At 45.6% G+C, this 26,798-nt stretch overlaps 1 protein-coding gene across 1 annotated transcript; it reads left to right on the plus strand.

Moving 5' to 3' along the window:
* Window positions 1–518: 518 nt before the first annotated feature.
* On the plus strand, window positions 519–26,410 carry GSDMC (gasdermin C; the record flags this gene model as incomplete). The annotated part of the gene is made up of 10 exons (XM_080646486.1): window positions 519–732; window positions 1,074–1,257; window positions 3,350–3,518; window positions 11,266–11,377; window positions 13,537–13,581; window positions 14,196–14,225; window positions 24,461–24,597; window positions 24,918–25,047; window positions 25,503–25,576; window positions 26,171–26,410. The coding sequence occupies 10 exons, from the start codon at window positions 519–521 to the stop codon at window positions 26,408–26,410; spliced, it is 1,335 nt and encodes a 444-aa protein (XP_080502612.1).
* Between the last annotated feature and the right edge of the window lie 388 nt (window positions 26,411–26,798).

Consider the following 26,798-nt stretch of genomic DNA (forward strand, 5'->3'; position numbering starts at 1 on the left):
ACAGCCACATCTTGTTCTGTTTCAGTCACGACAAGACTCGGTAAGATCTTAAAAAGCAAGGGCTTTGCAGCACTGAACACAGGTAGTTCACACACATTAACAATCAGTCCTCCAGGGGGACTAACCATCGTACAATGTGGCCAGCTTGATGTGAACGGTGGTGGCATAAGGAAGTGCGTACATTTGGTTTTGAAGGGGAACTTGCCTCTTCTTTGGCACTTCCAACAAGTTAAGCAAGTGCTCATTCGTCCCCTGACCCAGCAGGGACTCAGGTGTAGGTATCTCATCTGTTCACTAAAGACCATCCTGATGGACAGTTATTTAAGGAAGACCCAGGGCCCTAGAGCTAATGGGAGTCATTTGCACATGCATGCGACTTCACTGTGTAGATACAAAAAAAACCTATGACATAGTCAAGCCACTGCCAACTCTCTCTGAATGACACATGAAAACTGATTTAATCTCATCTGTAAGACCCACCTGATCTTTGTGCTTCCCTTCTCTCTGCCCCTAGCAACATGCCCTCCATGTTTGAGAGAACTACTAAGAAACTGGTCAAAGAGATTGGAGACCAAGAGCTCAGACCCGTCAAATGCTTGGTGAGCGCCACCAAGATACACCGGTTTTCTCTAATAAGGAGGAAGAAGGCTCGCTCTCTGTTTTGGCAACTACCTGATATCCCACTTGACGTCTCCCTCATGCACATCCTTGAACCAGGTTCTTCGGTCCCAGGTATTGTCAGCCACGGGCATAGGAGGCAGGGGCTGCAAAACAAGGGTGCAGGGAGAAGGGTGCAGCAGGCAAGACATGCAGAGACACCCACACAGGGGGACCTCATCATTCCTTAGGGTTAGGACAGTATCCCTGTTATCCAGCCCCTGGGTGCATTCAAACGTCCTCAGGAGTAATTTACACTCAAAATGCTGGCTGATGGGTTAGCTTCTCGGTTGAGAGATTCAGTTGAGTGGGAGAGCTGGGGCGAGCTAGGGCTCAGTTGTTCCGTTTCCAGGCCATTTCCCAGCTGTTCCAGCGGGAATTCTTGGTTGAACCTCAGGCACCTTGTTCGTTTCCAGATGCTGCTGTGGAAGTGCCTGCCCTCTTCAGTGACACCGAGGTCAGGAAGCAGCAGGCGGCTGGGAGTGTGAATGCTGGGGCAGAAGTGGGCTTCTTGGAGGAGACTACTGCGTGCCAAGGCTCCTCCCTTGAGTACCAGATTGTTAGCACCCCACACGAAACCTGGACAGAGCTTCAGAAGAGGTGAGGGCTCATGGAGAAAGGACCTGATCGATGGGCCCCATGCTGAGCTCTCCTCCTACACAAAGAAGCTCCAAATGAATAAAATGACACCCCAGATCACACTGCCCTTCTTGGGTACTCACACATTCATTCAGGGAGCGGTGATTAGTTATCTAATAAGTGTTCATTAAAGCTGTGGTTGTTCATTACTATGCTGTTTTGTGGTGAGAATAGAGTAATGACAAGACAGGTAAAAATCCCTGCTTTAAAACGTATTTACTGGGGCAGGGGACATGCAGTAAGTGAGAAAAATAAGCAATAAAAAGTAAGTTAAAGTATTAATTTAAGTGAGGCAAAGGCTCTGAATCTCTTTGTTTAAACAAAGTATGGCTCAGTGTCCTAAGAATTTAATTTACCTCAGTGCCTGTGGGAAAAGACCTTTTAGAAACAGAGATTTCAATTTAGTGTATTTCTTTTTTAAAAAAAATATGTTTTTATTGATTTCAGAGAGAGGAAGGGAGAGGGAGAGAGAGAGATAGAAACATCAATGATGAGAGAATCATTGATCGGCTGCCTCCTGCATGACCCCTACCCGGGATCGAGCCTGCAACCCGGGCATGTGCCCGAACTGGGAATTGAACCGTGACTTCCTGGTTCAGAGGTCGATGCTCAACCGCTGAGCAACACAGGCCAGGCCTAAATAATATTTCTATCAATGCAAAGAAATACTGAAGTAAGCAACTAGTAAAAATCCCAGGGTATTGAGACTGAAAGTTACTTTGACCGGGCATGGCACAGTTTCTGTATTTCTGGTGTGTTGTAAGACTTTTATTAGAACTAACACTTACAAAGACTTTATGGTGTAAAAGAGTATGTGGCAGGAAAATAAAATAAAATTTGTCCTAGAAAATTTCCAGCAGTTGAAGAGGCTCTAATTTGAGGGATACTTTTTATTATCTAGCACCAAGAAAAAAAAAAGTATGTTTTAGCTCAAACTTGCAATGTGAAAAGAAAGGCAATGAGACACTTTTGGTAAATGGATGTGGGCATGTGACGTGTTTCACCTGAAGGCAGGTGCAGACTGTGGGGACCTCCGAGGGTAGTGTCAGGAGCAGGTGGAAGAAGGGCTGGAGGGAGGGGCCTAGTTAGGTCTCTCTGTGGAGCTAACAGTTGAACTGAGACCTGCAGAATAAACGGAGCAAAGAGCAGGAGGGAAGTGGTCCAGATGAGGGGTTTGAAGCCTGGGCCAGGACCAGCTTGGTGTTTCCCGGAGCCTCGGGAAGTCAGTGAGGTGGGAGCTTAGCCAACCAGGATGAAGGTGACAGAAGTGAGGCTTGGAGGTGAGTGAATGTCAGATGACACAACATCTTAGAGACACAGTAAGGGCCTTGACTTCCCCCAAAGGTCGATGGGGAAACCCACACTGGAGGCTGTGACCTCCTCCACTGAGAAGCAAAGGATCTCTCAGTATTCCCCTCGGCTCTCTACAGGGCGCCAACCCAGTGGGGCCTTTAGTGGAACGAGAGTTGAGTCTGAGAACGGAAATGCAGATGAAATCCGTCTTCAGTACTTCCAACCTGTCATGTCCCCTGCCCAGACCTGCATCTTCACCACAGCCCTCCCAGCCACCTGCCAAGGACCGTGACTCTGTCCACATCCCCATGTGCTTGTCTTGGAAACTCATCCAGCATCTCCTGCTTCATCACCTTTATCCGTTTGCCCCCACCCCACCATGACTGAGCCTCTGGACAATGGTCGGGCTCCCTGGGGACTGTTGTCAACCAAGTGGACCTATCCACTCCCAGCCTCTTCAGGTGGGAGGCCCCGGCACTGGGCATCTATAAACTACCCTCTAACAGGACCAATATAATTTTGGAAAATGCCGATGCCTTTCACAAAACTGCCTGTGTACTCTCCTTCCCACGCCCCCATCAGAAAATGGGAGCCCCTCCACCCTGCGTAGCAAAGAAGATGTTTCACCCTTCTTGGTAACCTAACCCATGTGCCAGGATCTTTCTGCCTGTGGCAGGAACACCCCTTCCAGGTCCTGAGGGTGACCCAGGGCCACCCGGGGAAGGCATCTCTTCCCACTCTGACCTTCTCTTCCCTGCAGGAAACTGCCGGACCCAGAGCCGGCCTTCCTGAAGCAATGCCGGGAAGCAGGGGTGAATCTGTATGTTGTGACCGAGACTGTGGAGCTGCTCAACAGCCCTGTGCTGCAGGATCTCAGCACTGTGAATGTCTCAGGGAAATTCTCCATCCCTCTGAATATTTGGGTCAAGGTATGAGGTGGGGACACTGATCAATAAAATAGGAAGTAGATTTAATTATGTGGTATTACATTTGCTTTAGTAGGGGATGGATTCTGGCAAATCTAAAGGGGTTTTATGCTGGGAGAAATGAGGGACCCCACTACCAAACGTCAGCGGTTGAAGTTCCGTAATGCCGTGGCCTCCTGAGAAGAATGGATAACAGGAGGGAGATTTAAATGCCTTCAGGCACATAGAATTGATATAACTCACTCACAAAAACCAACAAGAGTACTTTCAATTACAAAGTAAATTCATTTATCAGATAGTGTGTATTTATAATGTGCTTTTAAACATTTATATATATATATATAAGATTTATATATATATAAATGTATATATATAAATTTCTTTATTGTTGAAAATATTACATGTCTCCTTTTCCCCCATTGACCTCTCCGAGCCTGCCCCCAGCCCCCAGCACAGGCTCTCACCACCCTACTGTCTGTGTCCATAGGTTTTGCTTATATGCATACATAAAAGTCCTTTGGTTGATCTCTTACCCCCCACCCTCCCCTACCTTCCCTCTGAGGTTTGACGGCCTGTTCGATGCTTCTATGTCTCTGGATCTATTTTTGTTCATCAGTTTATATTGTTCATTATATTCCACAAATAAGTGAAATAATATGATACTTATCTTTCTCTGACTGACTTATTTCACTTAGCATAATGCTCTCCAGGTCCACTGATGCTGTTGCAAATAATAAGAGTTCTAGGAGATGTATTGGTAAAGATATTGCTACAAGATATGTCTGATATTTTGCTGCCTATGGATTATTCTAAGATTTTTATGGTTTTCCCATCTGACATTTAAGTCTTTTATCCATTTTGAGTTTATTTTTGTGTATGGTATAAGTTGGTGATTTAGTTTCATTTTTTTTTTTTTTGCAGCTATCTGTCCAATTTTCCCAACACCATTTATTGAAGAGACTCTCTTGACTCCATTGTATGCTCTTGCCTCCTTTCTAATATTAATTGAGCATAATGGCTTGGGTTGATTTCTGAGTTCTCTGTTCTGTTCCATTGGTCTATATGTCTGTTCTTGTGCCAGTACCAGACAGTTTTGAGAACCGTGGCTTTGTAGTATAGCTTGATATCTGGTATTGTGATCCCTCTAACTTTGTTCTTATTTCTGAGGATTGCTGTGGCAATTTGGGGTCTTTTTTTATTCCAGATGAATTTTTGGAGAGTTTGTTCTAGGTCTGTGAAATATGCTGTTGATATTTTAATGGGGATTGCATTGAATTTATAGATTGCTTTGGATAGTATGAACATTTTAATGATTTTGATGCTACCAATCCATGAACACGGTATATTCTTCCACTTGTTTATATATTCCTCCATCTCTTTTTTTCAATGTCCTGTTGTTTTCCAAGTACAGGTCTTTTACCTCCTTAGTTAAGTTTATTCCTAGGTATCTTAAGTTTTTTGTTGCAATGGTAAATGGGATTTTTTTTTTTTTTAGTTTCTCTTTCTGTGAGTTTATTATTAGTGTATAAAAAAGCCATGTATTTCTGAGTGTTAATTTTGTATCCTGCTACATTGCTGAATTCACTTATTAAATCTAGTAGTGTTTTGATGGAGTCTTTAGGGTTTTCTATGCACAGTATCATGTCATTTGCAAATGACAGTTTTACTTTTTCTCCTCCAATTTGGATAACTTTTATTTTTTCTTGTCTGATCTCTGTGGCTAGCACTTCCAATACTATGTTGAACAAGAGTGGTGAGAGTCGGCATCCCTCTCTTGTTCCTGTTCTTAGAGGAAATGGTTTTAGTATTTGCCCATTGAGTATGATGTTAGCTGTGGGTTTGTCATATAAGGCTTTTATTATGTTGAGGTATGATCCCTCTATTCCCACTTTGCTGAGAATTTTTATCAAAAAAGGGTGTTGGATTTTGTCAATTCTTTTTTCTTATCAATTAATATGATCATGTGGTTTTTGTCTTTCAATTTGTTTATGTGATGTATCATGTTTATTGATTTGCGGATATTGTACCAACTTTGAATCCCCTGAATAAATCCCAATTGGTCATGGTGTATAATCTTTTTAATGTATTGCTGGATGCAATTTGCTAATATGTTGTTGAGGATTTTAGCATCTATGTTCATCAGGGATATTGGCCTGTAATTCTCTTTCTTTGTAGTGTCCTTATCTGGTTTTGGGATTAGGATAATGCTGGCTTGATAGAAAGTGCTTGGAAGTATTCCTTCCTTTTAAATTTTTTGGAATAGTCTGGGGAGGATTGGTGTTAGCTCTTCTTTGAATGTTTGGTAAAACTCCCCTGTGAAGCTGTCCAGACCAGGACTTTAGTTTGCTGGAAGTTTTTTGATGACTGCTTCAATTTCATCAGTAATAATCAGCCTATTCAGGTTTTCTGATTCTTCATGATTAAGTTTTGGAAGATTGTATTTTTTCTAGGAATATGTCCATTTTGTCTAGGTTGTCTAGTTCAGTGGTTGCCAACCAGTGGTCCACAGACCACTGGTGGTCCGTGAGGTCCTAAAGGTTGGCGATCACTGGTCTGGTTTGTTGTAATAGAGCTGTTTGTAGTATTATTTTTTACAATCCTTTGTATTTCTGTGGGGTCAGGTGTTACTTCACCTCTTTCATTTCTGATTTTGTTATTTGTGTCCTCTGTCTTTGCTTCTTGGTGAGCCTGGCTAGAGGTTCATCAACCTTGTTTATCCTTTCAAAGAACCAGCTCTTGGTTCTATTGATCATTTGTATTTTGCGGGGGAGTCTCTATGTCATTTATTTATGCTCTGATCTTTATTATTTCCTTCCTTCTACTTCCTCTGGGCTTTTCTTGTTGCTCTCTTTCAAGTTCTTTCAGTTGTAGGGTTAGATAACTTATTACAAGTTTTTCTTGTTTGTTTTTGTTTGTTTGTTTGTTTGTTTGAGGTAGGCCTGTAGTGCTATGAATTTCCCTCTCAGGACTGCTTTCACTGTGTCCCATAGGTTTTGGATTGTTGTGTTTTCATTGTCATTTGTTTTCAGGGTGTTTTTTATTTCTTCTTTGATCTTTTTGATAACCCATTCATTGTTTAAAAACCTGCTATTTAGCCTCCATGTGTTTGATTGTTTTTATTGTAGTTGATTTCTAATTTTATACCATTGTGATCTGAGAAAAAGCATGATATGATTTCAGTCTTCTTGAATTTGTAGAGACTTCGACTGTGTCCTAATATGTGGTCTGTCTTTGAAAATGTCCCATGTGCACTTGAAAAGAATATATATTCCATAGCTTTGGAGTGAAATATTCTGAAGATGTCAATTAGTTCCATCTGATATAGTGAGTCATTTAGGATTGCTGTTTCTTTCTTTCTTTATTTTTTTGGCCATAAGTGATATCAATGAGGTATTAAAGTCCCCTACTATGATTGTATTGCTGTCAATTTCTCCCTTGATGTCTTCCAGAAGTGTTCTTATGTATTTGGATGCTCCTGTATTGGGTGCATATATGTTTACAAGAGTTATATCCTCTTGTTGAATTGCTCTCTTTAGTATTATGAGGTGGCCCTCCTTATCTTTTTTATGGCCTTCACTTTGAGGTCTATTTTGTCAGATATAAGTATTGTGACCCCAGCTTTTTTTTCATTTCCATTTGCTTGAAACATTTTTTTCTGTCCCTTTACTATCAGTCTGTGTGAGTCATTTGTTCTGAGGTGGGTCTCTTGTAGACAGCAGATATATGGGTCATGTTTTCTTTTTTAAAAAAAAAATATTTTTAGTGATTTCAGAGAGGAAGGAAGAGGGAGAGAGAGATAGAAACATCAATGATGAGAGAGAATCACTGATCGGCTGCCTCCTGCAAGCCCCCCATTGGGGATCGAGCCTACAACCCGGGCATGTGCCCTTGACCGGAATCGAACCTGGGACCTTTCAGTTTGCAGGCCGACACTCTATCCACTGAGCCAAACTGGCTAGGGCAGGTCATGTTTTCTTATCCATTCAGCTACCCTATGTCTTTTGATTGGAGCATTTAATCCATTTACATTTAAGATTATTATTGAGAGGTACTTGTTTGTTGCCATTTTTATTCTTTATGACTGTGTTTCTTCTTCCCTTTCTATTTCTTCTTTTTAACATCAGTCCATTTAGCATTTCTTGCATTGCTGGCTTGGTGGTAATAAACTCCCTAAGCCTTTGTTTGTCTGTGAAGCTCCTGATTTCACCCTCAATTTTGAATGATAGCTTTGCTGGATAGAGTGTTCTTTGATTTAGTCCCTTGCTTTGCATTACTTTGTATACTTCATTCCATTCCTTTCTGGCCTGATTTATTTCTGTTGAGAAATCAGTTGGTAGTCTAATGGGAGATCCCTTGTAGGTAACTTTCTGTCTCTCTCTGGCAGCCTTTAAGATTCTTACTTTGTTGTTTACATTTGCTAGTTTAATTACAATGTGTCTTGGTGTCAGTCTTTTTGGGTTCCTCTTGTTTGGGACTCTCTGTGCTTCTTGGACTTGAGTGACTTTTTTCTTCCCAAAGTCAGGGAAGTTTTCTGTCATTATTTCTCCAAACAGGTTTTGTATTCCTTTCTCAGCTTCCTCTCCTTCTGGCACCCCTATTATGCAGATATTTTTTCATTTTGTGTTGTTCCAGAGCTCCCTTCGACTCTCCTCTTTTTAATTTTTTTCCAGTTGCTGCTCTGCTTGGGTGTTTTTTTCTACCTTGTCTTCTAACTCACTGATTTGGTCCTTAGCTTCTTCTAGTTTACTGTTGAAACCTTCCATTGTAGCTATGTCATTCTTCATTTCCTTTTATTCTTACACATGTTGGTGAATTTCTCATCCAGATGTTTGAGCATCCTTATAACAATTACTCTGAATTCTTTTTCTGAAAAATTGCTTGCCTCCATTTCATTTAGTTCCTTTTCTGGTGCTTCCTCCTTTTCTTTCATTTAGGGGTTGTTTTTTTGTCTCCCCATTTTTGCTATTCTTTGTAATTGTTTCTATGTATTAGATCAAACTGCTATGCCACCCAGATTTTTTGAATTGGTTTCATGTAGTAGATGTTTTGTGGGATCCAGTGGTGCACAGTTCACCTGATGTAGTTGGGTCTTGAATGTTATTGTCCATTTCATGGATAGAGACTCCTCTCAGGGTATCTGATTATACACATTTTATATTTTACTAGAGTCCCGATGCACGAAATTTGTGCAAGGGGCTTGGCCTTTTTAGCTGTGGCAGCTTGGCCCTCGCAGCTGCAGCGGCTTGCCTAGGCCCTCGAAGCCCTGGCTTCATCCGGAAGGTTGTTAGGTCTAATTAGCATATTACACTTTTATTATTATAGATATGTAGTTTGTCCTCACTTTAAAGAATTAGAAACACAAGAAAAAAAATGGAATTGTGAACTAATTTTCCCAAGGTTGGTGATTTTGTCTTGGAGGAGGGAAATTTGAACAAGTGGGACATTGCTCCAGTGTGAAGGGTGTTTGACCTTCAACTTTGGGTTTCCATCTAATGGGGTTGGGAAACTGGCTTTCTGAGAACAGGGGACAATCCTGTGACACCCCCCACACCCTCCACACCCTCCACTCCCCCCCCCACCTCACTGTCACAGCTCTTCCCAGCCAACTGGGTACTAAGTGTTGGCCATGGGCTGTGATGTCATTAAACAGTTTGCATATCATCTCTGGTTCATGGCTGCATCAATTTTGTTTTGGTCAATCAGACAAAAGATCAATAAGGAAACAGAGAACTTGAGCAGCACCATTTAGATTAATTGAACTACATTCCCTAACAGACAGAGACAGAACATGCTGTGGAGTAGCACACGTGTTCTCTCCACACACACCTGGAGCATTCTCCAGCCCAGCTCACAGGCGAGGCCTCCCTATCTGTCTGACCAAGTTTAAGAAGTCTGAAGTTATACCAGATATATTTTCCGGCCAAAATGTAATGAAACTAGAAATCAATAACAAAAGAAAAACTAACAAATTCACAAATATATGGACATTAAGAAATACACTTTTGAACCTTCCATGGGTCAAAGAAGATACAACAAGGGAGATCAGAAAATATCTCTAGACAAATGAAAATGAAAATACAGTACCATATGTACATCTCAAAATGGGTGGAATACTACTTTTTTTTTTTTTAACCACAGTAGATATTAAATAGAAGAGCTACATAATAACAAAAAAGCTTAACAAAATTCAAATAAACCAAAATCCATCTTGACTTTATAGCAAGATATGGAGTCTTAATTGTATCCTCAAATACCTTATTGTCATGTTTCTCTTGAACAAGGTATAAACTCATAAAGCCAAAAAATATATATATAATGGAAACAACAGCAGACAAGAAGTATCTGACTTCTTTCAATATCTCATGACTTCTAATATGTTTTCTTTATCTGTCATTTTCTGTAGTTTGAATTCATGGGCCCTGGATGTGATTTGGTGTCTGACATTAATTTTGGGGAAAATCCTCATTTATTATTGCTTAAAATATTTTTTCTGTTCATTTCTCTCTTTTCTTTATATTCTCATTACATGTATGTTACAACTTTCCTAGCTATCACACAGTTCTTGGATATTATGTTTCATTTTTTTTAGTCATTTTTCTCTTTGCTTTTTAGTTTTGTGATTTCCTCAAGTGCAGAGGTTTTCCTCTCACTTGTGTTCAGTCTACTAATGAGCCAAACAAAGGATTTCTTTATTTCTTCTTTTTTAAAAAAATATATTTTATTGATTTTTTACAGAGAGGAAGGGAGAGAGATAAAGAGCTAGAAACATCGATCAGCTGCCTCCTGCACACCTTCTACTGGGGATGTGCCCGCAACCAAGGTACATGCCCTTGACTGGAATCGAACCTGGGACCTTTCAGTTTGCAGGCCGACGCTCTATCCATAAGCCAAACCAGTTAGGGCAGGATTTCTTTATTTCTGTTGCAGCATTTTTATCTCTCTAGCATTTCACTTTTACTTTTTCTTAGACTTTCTATCTCTCTGGTTACATTACCCATCTGCTCTTGCATTCTATCTATGTTTTCCATTAGATCTCTTAGCAAATTAATCACAATGGTTTAAAATTCCCAGTCTAAGAATTCCAACATCCATGTTATAGTTGAGTCTGATTCTCAGCTTGCTCTCTCTTCAAACTGTTGTTTGTTACCTTTGAATATGCCTTGTCATTTTTGTTTTTGAAAAGTTGGATATGATACATGTGATAAAAGGAACTCTGATAAATCGGCCTTTAGTGATATGGTGGTAAGATGTGTGAGAAGGGAAGCACTCTGTAGTTCCATGGATGGGTCCCAGCATTTGTTTTTACTGACCCTGGACTATGAACTCACAAGAGCGTCTCAGTACTTTCTCCCCTCTTGGATGTGGCAGGACAGGTAGAGGAAACTAGATTTGGATGATGCCCTTGCCCTCCATGGAAGACTAGAAGAGGCTGGAGTTGGGTATTATCCTTTTATCAATTGCTTCAGCTCCTATAAAGAACAGGAAAATGAAACCCTCATTATCAACAAGAGAAAGTGACTAGATATACTTGAATATGAAAAAAATCTAGTCATTGCAGTATCAACATGAAATTGAGGGACGTGAAGGTAAATATGGGATGAAATAAGGAAAAAAGAGCAGGAACTAAAAACCAGGAGTAGAGAGGGTGAGGACAGGGGGCTACTGATCCCTTTTCTCATGAGCTTTCTAGATGTATTTGACTTTAAAACGACATGCATGTATGACGGTGTCACCTGGTTTTTGTCCCCAGGGTAAAGGACAGGCAGGGGGTCTCAAAGTGAGAGAGAAGAAGCTGACTGTGCCGAAGGGCTCGGTGGTGGCCTATAAGAGGAAGCAACTGGTTTTCAAGGAGAAAGGCTGGGGTAAGCAGAGGCTGAAGGAGGCAGTGGGGAGCGGGGGCCTGCTTCTCTTGGGAAGAGAAATGAGAAGGGAAGACCGTCATCAGGCAACCTTGGCTTCTGTACCTGTTCAGAGAGAAGCAGCATTTTCCAGCTTTCCAGGGCACACATCACCTCTATCCATAGTTACCTCTAAGCAAGATCCCTCTGAATTGTTGTTCCAGGAGGCAGAGACAGTATCCTACATGGAGAGACAGAAGGGGTGTGCTTAGCCCTGGGCGAAGTGTGATCCTCCTCCCACCCATCTCATTCAAGGTCCCTCCACTCTCAGCAGCTCACATGGGGGGCGAAGGGGGCACAGAGACCTCCAAGGTTACCCATACCTCCCATGGTAAAGCCTGTAACATATTGGCACAACCAGGAACAAAACTGCAAATGAAGTGCCCCGTAATGCAGAATTGTATCTGCATCCTTCCCTCACCTGCCTCAAAATGCACGGTTGCCCAATACCCAACTGGGTTCTGACTTCACATGGGAGAACCATTTGCATCAAGTATAACTACAAACTAGGGTCCAATGGTGGGTGCTATGAACACAACCAGCTCAGGATCCTTGGCCTCTCCCTGCCCAAATGTGGAGTCCCAGGGAGAGGTCAGCCTGATAAAGGTAAGGGTCCAGCTCCTAAGAGATCAGGGGTCTGAATTCATCATACAGAAAACTCCCTTCTCTCTCTCTCTCTCTCTCTCTCTCTCTCTCTCTCTCTCTCTCTCTCTCTCTCTCCCTCTCTTTCTCTCCCCCCCACCCTCTCTCTCTCACACACACACATATTAGTACACATGGTTCACTATAGAGTCCTCACTGCATCATCTGGTGAAGCATGGGTCCTGCAGTCAGTGACCTCCTGTCTGTGGCAATAGATGGAATGAGTATGAGCTCTCCAATCTTGTGGGGTCAGTGGCTAAACTCAAACTTCCAAATTCTGTTTTATAACTGCTGACAAGTGTGAACAAAATGGAGAAGGACTTTAAAGGCTAAGCTCACAGCAGTGTCTGCAAGTCATGTCCTGTCCATGGGGCTTGTCTGTTTCTACAGTTCAGGCCTAAGGTTGACTATAAGGAACTTTCACAAAGAATGGCCCAGTGCAGTAAGCATTGCACTTCCATGAACTAATTCCATCCTCCTAACACTTCATAGTGTAAAGTAATATGAAGAATAGTTCAATAACTTGCCATAACGCTTGCTTTGTGACTTTGGGGAAAACCAGAATTCCTCTGTCACCCATCTTATCTATGAAATGGCAGTGAGACACACTCTCCAGAGCTGATGGAGATAAATGTCTGATAAGGTGGCTGAGCCAAATCTATCCTCCCTCTCTCCAGTTCACCTGGACCCTTCTCCTGACCTGATCACAACATCAAGTATCTGTCATCTCATAAATCCTCACCCAAGTGTCCCCTCTTCCCACCCAGTGTCTCCTCATAGACAAATTTCCTAAAGAATCTTCTGCACTCTGCTCACTGTCTCCTTGGTGTCTATGCCTCACCCTACTGCTCTGTCCTCCAGGGAATTTACTCACATCATCATCAACAACCACACACTTGATTATTCCCGCCTTGGATTCTCTTCTCCCTGGATACTGTGTCACCATGGCCTATGGGGTCTCCTATAATGGGACTGCTTTCCCTCTGCCTCCTTCCTTCATGGGCTCCTAGCCCTTGTCAAACACTTAAATCTGATTTTTAAGAATTTCAGAACGCTGAACATTTCTCTATGTGAAATGTGAAATCACCCAGGAGCCTGGCAGGAAGGGAGTAGACATGTGAGGGAGGAGCCTCCAGGAGAGGAAGACAAAGAGCAGGAAGGAGGTGATGTCCTTTCTATGGAAAAGGCTGATCTTCAATGTGAGACTAGAGTGGATAACTATCACCCAAGTGCCTGCCTATTGAAAAGGCAGGTTCTAGTTTCCTTTTTAGAGAGCCTGATGCAGAAGGTATGGAGTGAGATGAGGGACTCCGAGTTTCCACAGTGTCCCAGGTGATTCTGATGCGAAGGGTCCCCACAGCACCCTGAGCAAAGCTGGCACACCTGGCCCAGAGAGGAAGTGTGGGGGCTGCAGGTGCGGGGATGTGAAAGGCTCCAGCAGGGATACCCTTGGCTCTGCTGACTCGGTTATTCCCATCTAGACATTTACCACATCGCAGATGACGATCAGGAAACCTTTCCAGCAGGTGAGTTGGTCAGGTTCTCTGCTTGGACCTCAGGCCCTGCTGAGCCCTTGACCCTCTTTGGACCCATAAACACGCTGCTGGGCTCAGGCCCAACAGATCCAAAGGGAAACCTTCCCCAGCCAGGCTCCTCCACCACCCCCTCATCTCACTGCTGTGACCCACACAGGCCCCTGGCAACAGGGAGAGCCACCTGCCTTCTTTGAGTACTGGGGTAGAAGTGTGTGTGTGTGTGTGTGTGTGTGTGTGTGTGTGTGTGTGTGTGTGTCTGCAAGCCTGCACATGCCTGCACCTGTGTGTGAGTTGAGGGAGCAGACTGAGATGTTGTGAATGATCCCTTATGTTCCTATTTCCAACAGCAAACATATGTCCACCACAGTCCTTAAGTAGACAAAGACTGTAGAGTGGGATGTGGTCCCTCCACAAGGCCCCTTTTTACTACTGAAACCCCACATGTTGGCCTTTGCCATCCTTATCAGAGGCTCTGGGCTCCAGTTGCCTGGGCGAAGGACAGGGATGGATAAACTAGAAGGGGTTGAGGAGTAGGGGGTAGAATGTAGACAAAGCATAAGTCTTCAGAGACTAACTTTTGGGTGCTAATTTGATTTCTCTTCTAGGTGGCATGGGACCTTTCACTCCTCGAACAGGTGAGTGTGTGTTTGCCGGGATGGGCAGGGTCCTCGTTGTCCTCATCTGATGAGCAGATTAGCTCTGCCTTTGCACCAAGGCCCCAGGGCCTGGCCATAGTTCCTGTAGGTGGGGAAGGGTAAGGAAGGGTGGGGAAGGGTCAGAAAAGGTCTGAAATTGGAGGGATGGACTGGCATGAGACAGGAAGAGGTTAAGCAAGAGGAGGGTGGCAGTAGAGGACAGAACTCTTGGAAGTGTCTCTGAAACAAATATGGGGGATGAGAAAGGAAGATGAGCACTTGTCATTCATTTTCTAGAAAGAATACAGGAAACCCTTTGACTAGGTGTTTATTAAGAGGGAACCTGAGGCCTGCTTGGTAGGGAAGACCGAATCTCAGAACCCAAATTGGAGGTATCCAAGCAACTCAGGAACTGAGTTTTAGTTCCAAATTTATACTTCCCGTAGCCCCCTTTCCTTACTACCTTCCTTAGTTCGTTCGTTCGTTCCTTCCTTCCTTCCTTCCTTCCTTCCTTCCTTCCTTCCTTCCTCCCTTCTTTTTTCCTTCTCTCTCTTACTCTCTCTTTTAATTAATTCCTTCCTACCTTCATTTATTTGTGGATGCATGCAAAAACCTGCTCAGGTTCCTTGGTGCCTTTGTGCCCAAATGTTGATTCTCACATAGAGGCCAGCTTGATATGTCTTCTTAGAGATTGGGGGTTCCCTCACCACACATAACATTCTCTCTCTCTCTCTCTCTCTCTCTCTCTCTCTCTCTCTCTCTCTCTCTCTCTCTTTGTCTTAGACACACAAACACACTTACTAGTTAGTACGCATGGTTCACTATGGAGTCCTCCCTACAACATCTGGTGAAAGGTGGGTCCTGCTGTCAGTGACCTCCTGTCTGTGGCAATAGATGGAATGAGTATGAGCTCTCCAATCTTGTGGGGTCAGGGGCTGAAATCAAACTTTCAAATTATGTTTTATAACTGCTGACACGTGTGAACAAAATGGAGATGGACTTCGAAGGCTAAGCTCACAGCAGTGTCTGCAAGTCATGTCCTGTCCATGGGTCTTGTCTGTTTCTATAGGTTGGCCATAGGAGTAGGAGTGTGTGTGTGTGTGTGTGTGTGTGTGTGTGTGTGTGTGTGTGTGAGAGAGAGAGAGAGAGAGAGAGAGAGAGAGAGAGAGAGAGAGTGAGTTTGAGGAGCAGAGACTGAGCTGTTGTGAGTGACCACTTCTATTCCTCTTTCCAGCAGCAGGCATATGTGCACCACAGTCCTTAAGTGGACAGAGACTGTGAAGTGGGGTGTGATCCCTCCAGGAGGCCCCTTTTTACTACTGAAACCCCACATGATGGCCTTTGCCATCCTCCTCTGAGCCACGGGCTCTGGTTTTCTGTGCAAATGGCAGGGGTGGATGGAAGAGAGGGGGTTGGGGCATAGGGGGCAGAATGCAGGCAAACCATAAGTCTTCAGAGACTAACTTTTGGGTGCTAATTTGATTTCTCTTCTAGGCCTCGTGAGATATAAAACTCCTCGAATAGGTGAGTGTGTGTTTGCCGGGATGGGCAGGGTCCTCATTGTCCTCACCTGATGAGCAGATTAGCTCTGCCTTTGCACCAAGGCCCCGGGGCCTGGCCATAGTTCCTGTAGGTGGGGAAGGGTAAGGAAGGGGGGGAAGGGTCAGGAAAGGTCTGAAAGTTGGAGGGATGGACTGGCATGAGACAGGAAGAAGTTAAGCAAGAGGAGGGTGGCAGTAGAGGACAGAACTCTTGGAAGTGTCTCTGAAGCAAATATGGGGGATGAGAAAGGAAGATGAGCACTTGTCATTCATTTTCTAGAAAGAATACAGGAAACCCTTTGACTAGGTGTTTATTAAGAGGGAACCTGAGGCCTGCTTGGTAGGGAAGACCGAATCTCAGAACCCAAATGGGAGGTATCCAAGCAACTCGGAAAATTGAGTTTTACTTCCAAATTTACACTTCCCGTAGCCCCCTTTCCTTACTACCTTCCTTAGTTCCTTCCTTCCTTCCTTCCTTCCTTCTTTTTTCCTTCTCTCTCTTACTCTCTCTTTTAATTAATTCCTTCCTACCTTCATTTATTTGTGGATGCATGCAAAAACCTGCTCAGGTTCCTTGGTGCCTTTGTGCCCAAATGTTGATTCTCACATAGAGGCCAGCTTGATATGTCTTCTTAGAGATTGGGGGTTCCCTCACCACACATAACATTCTCTCTCTCTCTCTCTCTCTCTCTCTCTCTCTCTCTCTCTCTCTCTCTCTTTTTCTTAGACACACAAACACACTTACTAGTACGCATGGTTCACTATGGAGTCCTCCCTACAACATCTGGTGAAAGGTGGGTCCTGCTGTCAGTGACCTCCTGTCTGTGGCAATAGATGGAATGAGTATGAGCTCTCCAATCTTGTGGGGTCAGGGGCTGAAATCAAACTTTCAAATTATGTTTTATAACTGCTGACACGTGTGAACAAAATGGAGATGGACTTCGAAGGCTAAGCTCACAGCAGTGTCTGCAAGTCATGTCCTGTCCATGGGGCTTGTCTGTTTCTATAGGTCGGCCATAGGAGTAGGAGTGTGTGTGTGTGTGTGTGTGTGTGTGTGTGTGTGTGTGTGTGTGTGAGAGAGAGAGAGAGAGAGAGAGAGAGAGAGGGAGTTTGAGGAGCAGAGACTGAGCTGTTGTGAGTGACCACTTCTATTCCTCTTTCCAGCAGCAGGCATATGTGCACCACAGTCCTTAAGTGGACAGAGACTGTAAAGTGGGGTGTTATCCCTCCAGGAGGCCCCTTTTTACTACTGAAACTCCACATGATGGCCTTTGCCATCCTCCTCTGAGCCACGGGCTCTGGTTTCCTGTGCAAATGGCAGGGGTGGATGGAAGAGAGGGAGTTGGGGCATAAGGGGCAGAATGTAGACAAACCATAAGTCTTCAGAGACTAACTTTTGGGTGCTAATTTGATTTCTCTTCTAGGTGAAATGGGACCTATCACTCCTCGATTAGGTGAGTGTGTGTTTGCTGGGATGGGCAGGGTCCTCGTTGTCCTCACCTGATGAGCAGATTAGCTCTGCCTTTGCACCAAGGCCCCGGGGCCTGGCCATAGTTCCTGTAGGTGGGGAAGGGTAAGGAAGGGTGGGGAAGGGTCAGGAAAGGTCTGAAATTGGAGGGATGGACTGGCATGAGACAGGAAGGGGTTAAGCAAGAGGAGGGTGGCAGTAGAGGACAGAACTCTTGGAAGTGTCTCTGAAGCAAATATGGGGGATGAGAAAGGAAGATGAGCACTTGTCATTCATTTTCTAGAAAGAATACAGGAAAGCCTTTGACTAGGTGTTTATTAAGAGGGAACCTGAGGCCTGCTTGGTGGGGAAGACCGAATCTCAGAACCCAAATTGGAGGTATCCAAGCAACTCAGGAACTGAGTTTTAGTTCCAAATTTACACTTCCCGTAGCCCCCTTTCCTTACTACCTTCCTTAGTTCCTTCCTTCCTTCCTTCCTTCCTTCCTTCCTTCCTTCCTTCCTTCCTTCCTTCCGTAGTTCCTTCCTTCCTTCCTTCCTTCCTTCCTTCCTTCCTTCCTTCCTTCCTTCCTTCTTTTTTCCTTCTCTCTCTTACTCTCTCTTTTAATTAATTCCTTCCTACCTTCATTTATTTGTGGATGCATGCAAAAACCTGCTCAGGTTCCTTGGTGCCTTTGTGCCCAAATGTTGATTCTCACATAGAGGCCAGCTTGATATGTCTTCTTAGAGATTGGGGGTTCCCTCACCACACATAACATTCTCTCTCTCTCTCTCTCTCTCTCTCTCTATCTCTATCTCTCCCTCTCCCTCTCTCTCTTAGACACACAAACACACTTACTAGTTAGTATGCATGGTTCACTATGGAGTCCTCCCTACAACATCTGGTGAAAGGTGGGTCCTGCTGTCAGTGACCTCCAGTCTGTGGCAATAGATGGAATGAGTATGAGCTCTTCATTCTTGTGGGGTCAGGGGCTGAACTCAAACTTCCAAATTATGTTTTATAACTGCTGACACGTGTGAACAAAATGGAGCTGGACTTCGAAGGCTAAGCTCACAGCAGTGTCTGCAAGTCATGTCCTGTCCATGGGGCTTGTCTGTTTCTATAGGTTGGCCATAGGAGTAGGAGAGTGTGTGTGTGTGTGTGTGTGTGTGTGTGTGCGTGTGTGTGTGTGTGTGTGTGTGTTTGTGTATGAGAGAGAGAGAGAGAGAGAGAGAGAGAGAGAGAGAGAGGGAGTTTGAGGAGCAGAGACTGAGCTGTTGTGAGTGACCACTTCTATTCCTTTTTCCAGCAGCAGGCATATGTCCACCACAGTCCTTAAGTGGACAGAGACTGTGAAGTGGGGTGTGATCCCTCCAGGAGGCCCCTTTTTACTACTGAAACCCCACATGATGGCCTTTGCCATCCTCATGTGAGCCACGGGCTCTGGTTTTCTGTGCAAATGGCAGGGGTGGATGGAAGAGAGGGTGTTGGGGCATAAGGGGCAGAATGCAGGCAAACCATAAGTCTTCAGAGACTAACTTTTGGGTGCTAATTTGATTTCTCTTCTAGACGAGTTGGTTCCTCTCACTGTTGGAACAGGTGAGTGTGTGTTTGCCGGGATGGGCAGGGTCCTCATTGTCCTCACCTGATGAGCAGATTAGCTCTGCCTTTGCACCAAGGCCCCGGGGCCTGGCCATAGTTCCTGTAGGTGGGGAAGGGTAAGGAAGGGTGGGGAAGGGTCAGGAAAGGTCTGAAAGTTGGAGGGATGGACTGGCATGAGACAGGAAGAAGTTAAGCAAGAGGAGGGTGGCAGTAGAGGACAGAACTCTTGGAAGTGTCTCTGAAGCAAATATGGGGGATGAGAAAGGAAGATGAGCACTTGTCATTCATTTTCTAGAAAGAATACAGGAAACACTTTGACTAGGTGTTTATTAAGAGGGAACCTGAGGCCTGCTTGGTAGGGAAGACCGAATCTCAGAACCCAAATTGGAGGTATCCAAGCAACTCGGAAAATTGAGTTTTACTTCCAAATTTACACTTCCCGTAGCCCCCTTTCCTTACTACCTTCCTTAGTTCCTTTGTTCCTTAGTTCCTTCCTTCCTTAGTTCGTTCCTTCCTTCCTTCCTTCCTTCCTTCCTTCCTTCCTTCCTTCCTTCCTTCCTTCTTTTTTCCTTCTCTCTCTTACTCTCTCTTTTAATTAATTCCTTCCTACCTTCATTTATTTGTGGATGCATGCAAAAACCTGCTCAGGTTCCTTGGTGCCTTTGTGCCCAAATGTTGATTCTCACATAGAGGCCAGCTTGATATGTCTTCTTAGAGATTGGGGGTTCCCTCACCACACATAACATTCTCTCTCTCTCTCTCTCTCTCTCTCTCTCTCTCTCTCTCTCTCTCTCTCTCTCTCTCTTTGTCTTAGACACACAAACACACTTACTAGTTAGTACGCATGGTTCACTATGGAGTCCTCCCTACAACATCTGGTGAAAGGTGGGTCCTGCTGTCAGTGACCTCCTGTCTGTGGCAATAGATGGAATGAATATGAGCTCTCCAATCTTGTGGGGTCAGGGGCTGAAATCAAACTTCCAAATTATGTTTTATAACTGCTGACACGTGTGAACAAAATGGAGATGGACTTCGAAGGCTAAGCTCACAGCAGTGTCTGCAAGTCATGTCCTGTCCATGGGGCTTGTCTGTTTCTATAGGTCGGCCATAGGAGTAGGAGTGTGTGTGTGTGTGTGTGTGTGTGTGTGTGTGTGTGTGTGTGTGTGAGAGAGAGAGAGAGAGAGAGAGAGAGAGGGAGTTTGAGGAGCAGAGACTGAGCTGTTGTGAGTGACCACTTCTATTCCTCTTTCCAGCAGCAGGCATATGTGCACCACAGTCCTTAAGTGGACAGAGACTGTAAAGTGGGGTGTTATCCCTCCAGGAGGCCCCTTTTTACTACTGAAACCCCACATGATGGCCTTTGCCATCCTCATGTGAGCCACGGGCTCTGGTTTTCTGTGCAAATGGCAGGGGTGAAGGAAGAGAGGGGGTTGGGGCATAGGGGGCAGAATGCAGGCAAACCATAAGTCTTCAGAGACTAACTTTTGGGTGCTAATTTGATTTCTCTTCTAGGCCTCGTGAGATATAAAACTCCTCGAATAGGTGAGTGTGTGTTTACCGGGATGGGCAGGGTCCTCATTGTCCTCAACTGATGAGCAGATTAGTTCTGCCTTTGCCACCAAGGCCCCGGGGCCTGGCCATAGTTCCTGTAGGTGGGGAAGGGTAAGGAAGGGGGGGAAGGGTCAGAAAAGGTCTGAAAGTTGGAGGGATGGACTGGCATGAGACAGGAAGAAGTTAAGCAAGAGGAGGGTGGCAGTAGAGGACAGAACTCTTGGAAGTGTCTCTGAAGTAAATATGGGGGATGAGAAAGGAAGATGAGCACTTGTCATTCATTTTCTAGAAAGAATACAGGAAACCCTTTGACTAGGTGTTTATTAAGAGGGAACCTGAGGCCTGCTTGGTAGGGAAGACCGAATCTCAGAACCCAAATTGGAGGTATCTAAGCAACTCAGGAACTGAGTTTTACTTCCAAATTTACACTTCCCGTAGCCCCCTTTCCTTACTACCTTCCTTAGTTCCTTCCTTAGTTCCTTCCTTCCTTCCTTCCTTCCTTCTTTTTTCCTTCTCTCTCTTACTCTCTCTTTTAATTAATTCCTTCCTACCTTCATTTATTTGTGGATGCATGCAAAAACCTGCTCAGGTTCCTTGGTGCCTTTGTGCCCAAATGTTGATTCTCAAATAGAGGCCAGCTTGATATGTCTTCTTAGAGATTGGGGGTTCCCTCACCACACATAACATTCTCTCTCTCTCTCTCTCTCTCTCTCTCTCTCTCTCTCTCTCTTTTTCTTAGACACACAAACACACTTACTAGTACGCATGGTTCACTATGGAGTCCTCCCTACATCATCTGGTGAAAGGTGGGTCCTGCTGTCAGTGACCTCCAGTCTGTGGCAATAGATGGAATGAGTATGAGCTCTCCAATCTTGTGGGGTCAGGGGCTGAACTCAAACTTCCAAATTATGTTTTATAACTGCTGACACGTGTGAACAAAATGGAGATGGACTTCGAAGGCTAAGCTCGCAGCAGTGTCTGCAAGTCATGTCCTGTCCATGGGGCTTGTCTGTTTCTATAGGTTGGCCATAGGAGTAGGAGAGTGTGTGTGTGTGTGTGTGTGTGTGTGAGAGAGAGAGAGAGAGAGAGAGAGAGAGAGAGAGAGAGGGAGTTTGAGGAGCAGAGACTGAGCTGTTGTGAGTGACCACTTCTATTCCTCTTTCCAGCAGCAGGCATATGTGCACCACAGTCCTTAAGTGGACAGAGACTGTAAAGTGGGGTGTTATCCCTCCAGGAGGCCCCTTTTTACTACTGAAACCCCACATGATGGCCTTTGCCATCCTCCTCTGAGCCACGGGCTCTGGTTTCCTGTGCAAATGGCAGGGGTGGATGGAAGAGAGGGAGTTGGGGCATAAGGGGCAGAATGTAGACAAACCATAAGTCTTCAGAGACTAACTTTTGGGTGCTAATTTGATTTCTCTTCTAGGTGAAATGGGACCTATCACTCCTCGATTAGGTGAGTGTGTGTTTGCTGGGATGGGCAGGGTCCTCGTTGTCCTCACCTGATGAGCAGATTAGCTCTGCCTTTGCACCAAGGCCCCGGGGCCTGGCCATAGTTCCTGTAGGTGGGGAAGGGTAAGGAAGGGTGGGGAAGGGTCAGGAAAGGTCTGAAATTGGAGGGATGGACTGGCATGAGACAGGAAGGGGTTAAGCAAGAGGAGGGTGGCAGTAGAGGACAGAACTCTTGGAAGTGTCTCTGAAGCAAATATGGGGGATGAGAAAGGAAGATGAGCACTTGTCATTCATTTTCTAGAAAGAATACAGGAAAGCCTTTGACTAGGTGTTTATTAAGAGGGAACCTGAGGCCTGCTTGGTGGGGAAGACCGAATCTCAGAACCCAAATTGGAGGTATCCAAGCAACTCAGGAAACTGAGTTTTACTTTCAAATTTACACTTCCCGTATCCCCCTTTCCTTACTACCTTCCTTAGTTCCTTTCTTCCTTCCTTCCTTCCTCCCTCCCTCCCTCCCTCCCTCCCTTCTCTCTCTCTCTCTCTCTCTCTCTCTCTCTCTCTCTCTCTCTCTCTCTCATAATTAATTCCTTCCTACCTTCATTTATTTGTGGATTCATGCATAAACCTGCTCAGGTTCCTTGGTGTCTTTGTGCCCAAATGTTGATTCTCACATAGAGGCCAGCTTGATATGTCTTCTTAGAGATTAGCAGTTCCCTTACCACACATAAGATTCTCTCTCTCTCTCTCTCTCTCTCTCTCTCTCTCTCTCTCTCTCTCTCTCTCTCTCTCCCTCTCTCTCTTAGACACAAACACATGTATTAGTACGCATGGTTCACTATGGAGTCCTCCCTACAACATCTGGTGAAAGGTGGGTCCTGCTGTCCATGACCTCCTGTCTGTGGCAATAGATGGAATGAGTATGAGCTCTCCAATCTTGTGGGGTCAGGGGCTGAAATCAAACTTCCAAATTATGTTTTATAACTGCTGACAAGTGTGAACAAAATGGAGATGGACTTCAAAGGCTAAGCTCACAGCAGTGTCTGCAAGTCATGTCCTCTCCATGGGTTTGTCTGCTTCTAAAGTTCGGCCTAAGGATTGGGAATGTGTGTGTGTGTGTGTGTGTGTGTGTGTTTGTGTGTGTGAGAGAGAGAGAGAGAGAGAGAGAGAGAGAGAGAGAGAGAGAGGGAGTTTGAGGAGCAGAGACTGAGCTGTTGTGAGTGACCACTTGTATTCCTCTTTCCAGCAGCAGGCATATGTCCACCACAGTCCTTAAGTGGACAGAGACTGTGAAGTGGGATGGGATCCCTCCAGGAGGCCCCTTTTTACTACTGAAACCCTCATGATGGCCTTTGCCATCCTCATGTGAGCCACGAGCTCTGGTTTCCTGGGCAAAGGGCAGGGCTGAATGAAAAAGAGAGGGTTGGGGAGAAGCAACAGAATATAGACAAACTGAGATTATTTAGAGACTAACTCTTGGATGTGGAATATAATTTCCTTATAGGCAACTCAGGATGCACTACCCCCCCAATAGGAGTGTGTGTTTGCTGGAGTTGGGGAGGGTCCTCATTGTACTCATCTGGTGAGCATGGCAGAGTGCCCCTGCCTTTGCCACCATGGCCCCGGGGCCTGGCTGTAGTTTCTGTGGACGATAATGGTCAGGAATGTGGAGGGATGGACTGAGATGGAGCAGAAAGAGGTTAAGCAAGAGGGTGGCGGCAGTAGAGGATGGAAGCCCAGGAAGTGTCTCTCAAGCAAATTAGGGGGATTAGGAAGGGAGATGACCTCTTGCCATTCTCTTTCTCGGAAGGGTGCAGGAACCCCCATGGGCTAGGTTTTACTAAGAGGGAACTGGAGGCTTCTGGGTAGGAAATGGCAAAGCTCAGAACCCAAATTGGAGGTTTCCAAATGACTCAGAAAACTGAGCTTTACTTCCAAATTTATACTTTGGTCATGGCTACTCTTCATTCATTCATTCATTCATTCATTCGTGGATGCATGCAGCAAACATTTATTGAGGGCTCACTGGGCAGGAGGCATTTTCTGAGCACTGGGATAGGGCAGTGAACCAAACAGAAATGCCTGCATCCTTGGCGTTTCCATTCTAGTGACTTCTCACTCTCACAAGGTCACCTTGAGGCCACCTCAGGTGTCCTGGCAGAAGCAGGCAGCTCCCAACATCCACTCCTTGGTTAATTCCTTATATGCCCTGAAGATACAGGCACAACTGAATGTAGTACCAAACACTTTATATCCATACATTCATATAATGGTCATGGCACCCTCATTTTGAAATCCAATGCTGGAATCTCTGACGTTTTCATTTCTGGAGTCCAGTCTAGAACCCACATTATTTCCAACACGTCAGAAGTGAGCACCTGGTCAGTTTCTTCCTCTTCCCGATACCCTTTCCCGGATCCTCTCCTCTTGTCCCTGCATGTACCCCCCACGGCATTTCAGCGGAGACTCTCCATCTGTGTAGCCTATTGTAGCACTTCCATCCCCCAGCTCAAACATGCCATCTTCAGAGAGGCTCTGGGGCAGCAGCTTGAAGGGAAGAGGAATTTTGCTCACGTTGGAGGGAAAGGAATGTTCTAATCTGAGTCTTATCTCCGTTTCTGGTCGGCATTAATGCCTGAGGGCAGATTTCAAGTTGCTGCAAGAGGAGGTTTCCCAGAAGGTAAAAGCGGCCGAGCTCTCGAGGGACACGCAGGCTGTTGTATTCTTCAACCTCCTGGCCATGCTTGGGGACCGTGAGGCTCTTCAGGACCTCATGGACACGGTGAGGGGCCCCGCTGCTCCCTAAGGCTGATCCGACTTGTAAATGGGGGATGTTTTAGGGGTACGGCTGCCAAGGCGTGTGAGGAAAGGAGAATGGGGGTAATCTTAGGGGGATGAGAAGGATATCTGAGGTTGGGACTATGCCCCTGTGCCCAACGACCAGGGCCAGGGAAGGCGGCCCTCACAGACTGGGGGTGCTCCGTATTCCCTGGGGGTACCTAGAGCCATTACCCCCACTCCTTGGTTAATCACTTGTAGACACAGAATTTAGGCGAAATCACTGATGTTATTACCATCATTAATAAGCCCTGTCTCCCGTAGCTTGAACTGGAACCCTTTGGGCATTTGGATGGCCCTGGTGGCACCATCCTAACTGAACTGCGAAAGGACTCCCGCTATCCAGGGGTTGGCTCAAAGTTCCTCCTCCTTTACCTGCTTGAAGCCTTAATGGGTAAGAGTGGTTTGGAGGAAGAATGGGGGAGTCACAAGGTTGGTCCCCCAGAGCCCCAAAGGGCTGCATTAGGTGTCACCTCTCCAAATCCCTTGACAAGTTATGATTTTTCACTCTCACCTCACAGGCCTCTCCCAGGTCAGGAGGGCTCAGTGTGATAAGCTTGCCCTGTGACAGAGCCTGAGGCCTGCAAGGCCAGCCAGGTTCACGCAGCGGATCAGTGGGGCGGTGATGCCAGGTCCAGCCACAGAAGCCCACCCTGGACCATGTTAGGTAGCTTCCTGGGGACCATCCCACGAGTACGAGCAGAAGGAGGACTTTCCAGGCCAGGGAACTTGATCCTCAAGTCCCGCGAGTTTTATTCCTCTGCCTTAGAGTTCGCTTATGAAGGTCTCTGAGTTCATTGTGGGGAGAGGAAAATCTGACTCTTTCTCCAAACATCCCCCTATCCTCAGTGTTGAGTGACATCCAACATGATCTGCTGGCTCAGTCCATAGAGAAGAGGATCCTCGTCCGGCAGAGGGACCTGGTGAGCAATCCCCAGGGGCTGGCGTCCTGGGAATAGAGTGAGAGAAGCGGGATGAGAATGGTTCTGAGAAAGGAGAGATGACTCGGGTTGCTGCTGGGAGGGGCGGGGAGGTCCTGGCGTGGGCCTGGGAAATCGGGGCTGCATCTCTGTCTGGGAAACAGGCCCAGTGGGCATGAGTCTACCTGGGGATACAGGTTTGGGGAGCTCAGGGCATCTGAGTCATACCCCTGTTGTACTCACATGGTTACCATTTGGAAATTGCATGCTCTTTCTCTGCATGTATGTATATGTAAGTACATATGTGTGTGCAGACATGTACATACACACATTGCACACGCAGGCATACACACACAATTCCAAACCCCACTATTTGCTGAGTAAGTGTCAGTGTCACTATCTAGCAGCTGAGGAACCAGTGCTCCGTGATTTCCAACAACGTGTCCATGGTCACACTGACCGCAGATAGGAACAGGTCACAACCCCAAAGCTCCCGCCCCCACAGTTACCCTGCATGACCCCTGGCCCTTGGGACCGAAGGTTCTCTCTTCCTGACCTCAGAGGCTGACCTGTAACATCTGATACTGTTTCTTCAAGGTGAGGAGCATCCTGGAGCCCAACTTCAACTGCTCCCAGAACATTCCCTTTACCCTCCAGCCCAAGCTCCTCGCCCCATTCCACAGGGAGGGCTTGGTCATTACCTATGAGCTGCTGGACGAGTGTGGCCTGAAGATGAAGCTGAACAGCCCCAGGTCAACCTGGGACCCGGAAGCCCAGGAGCGCCTGTCTGCCCTCTATGGGACCCTCTCCGTGCTGAAGCAGCTGGCTGAGGCCTGAGCCCTCCTGGGGGGCAGGCCAGGGAGTCAGTCCAGTGAGGCTATCAGTCCTGGTCCTGTCCTTTGCTGCAAACACCCCCAAGCTGTTCTCTGTATCCGTGAGTCTGAATCTATTCCACATATAAGGGATAGACAGTCTCTGTCTGTTTGACTTATGTCACTTAGCACAAGGCCTTCAAGGTTTGTCCATGCTGTCACAAACCACAGGAGACTCTGGCTGCTGAGTGGGGGGATGGGTTGGAAGGTGGGGGGCCTGCGTGGATGTAGGAAGAACATTGAAGGAATTTCTCTAATTGCCCAGGAACTCAGTGGTATATTTTAAAAGGTCAGTGCTATATCTTAAAAGGTAGGAGCTTGAAAAGTAGATATATGTAATTCTGGTTGAAATA

The sequence above is a fragment of the Plecotus auritus genome (genome assembly GCF_963455305.1).
Source record: "Plecotus auritus genome assembly, chromosome: 11".
Taxonomy (NCBI): domain Eukaryota; kingdom Metazoa; phylum Chordata; class Mammalia; order Chiroptera; family Vespertilionidae; genus Plecotus; species Plecotus auritus.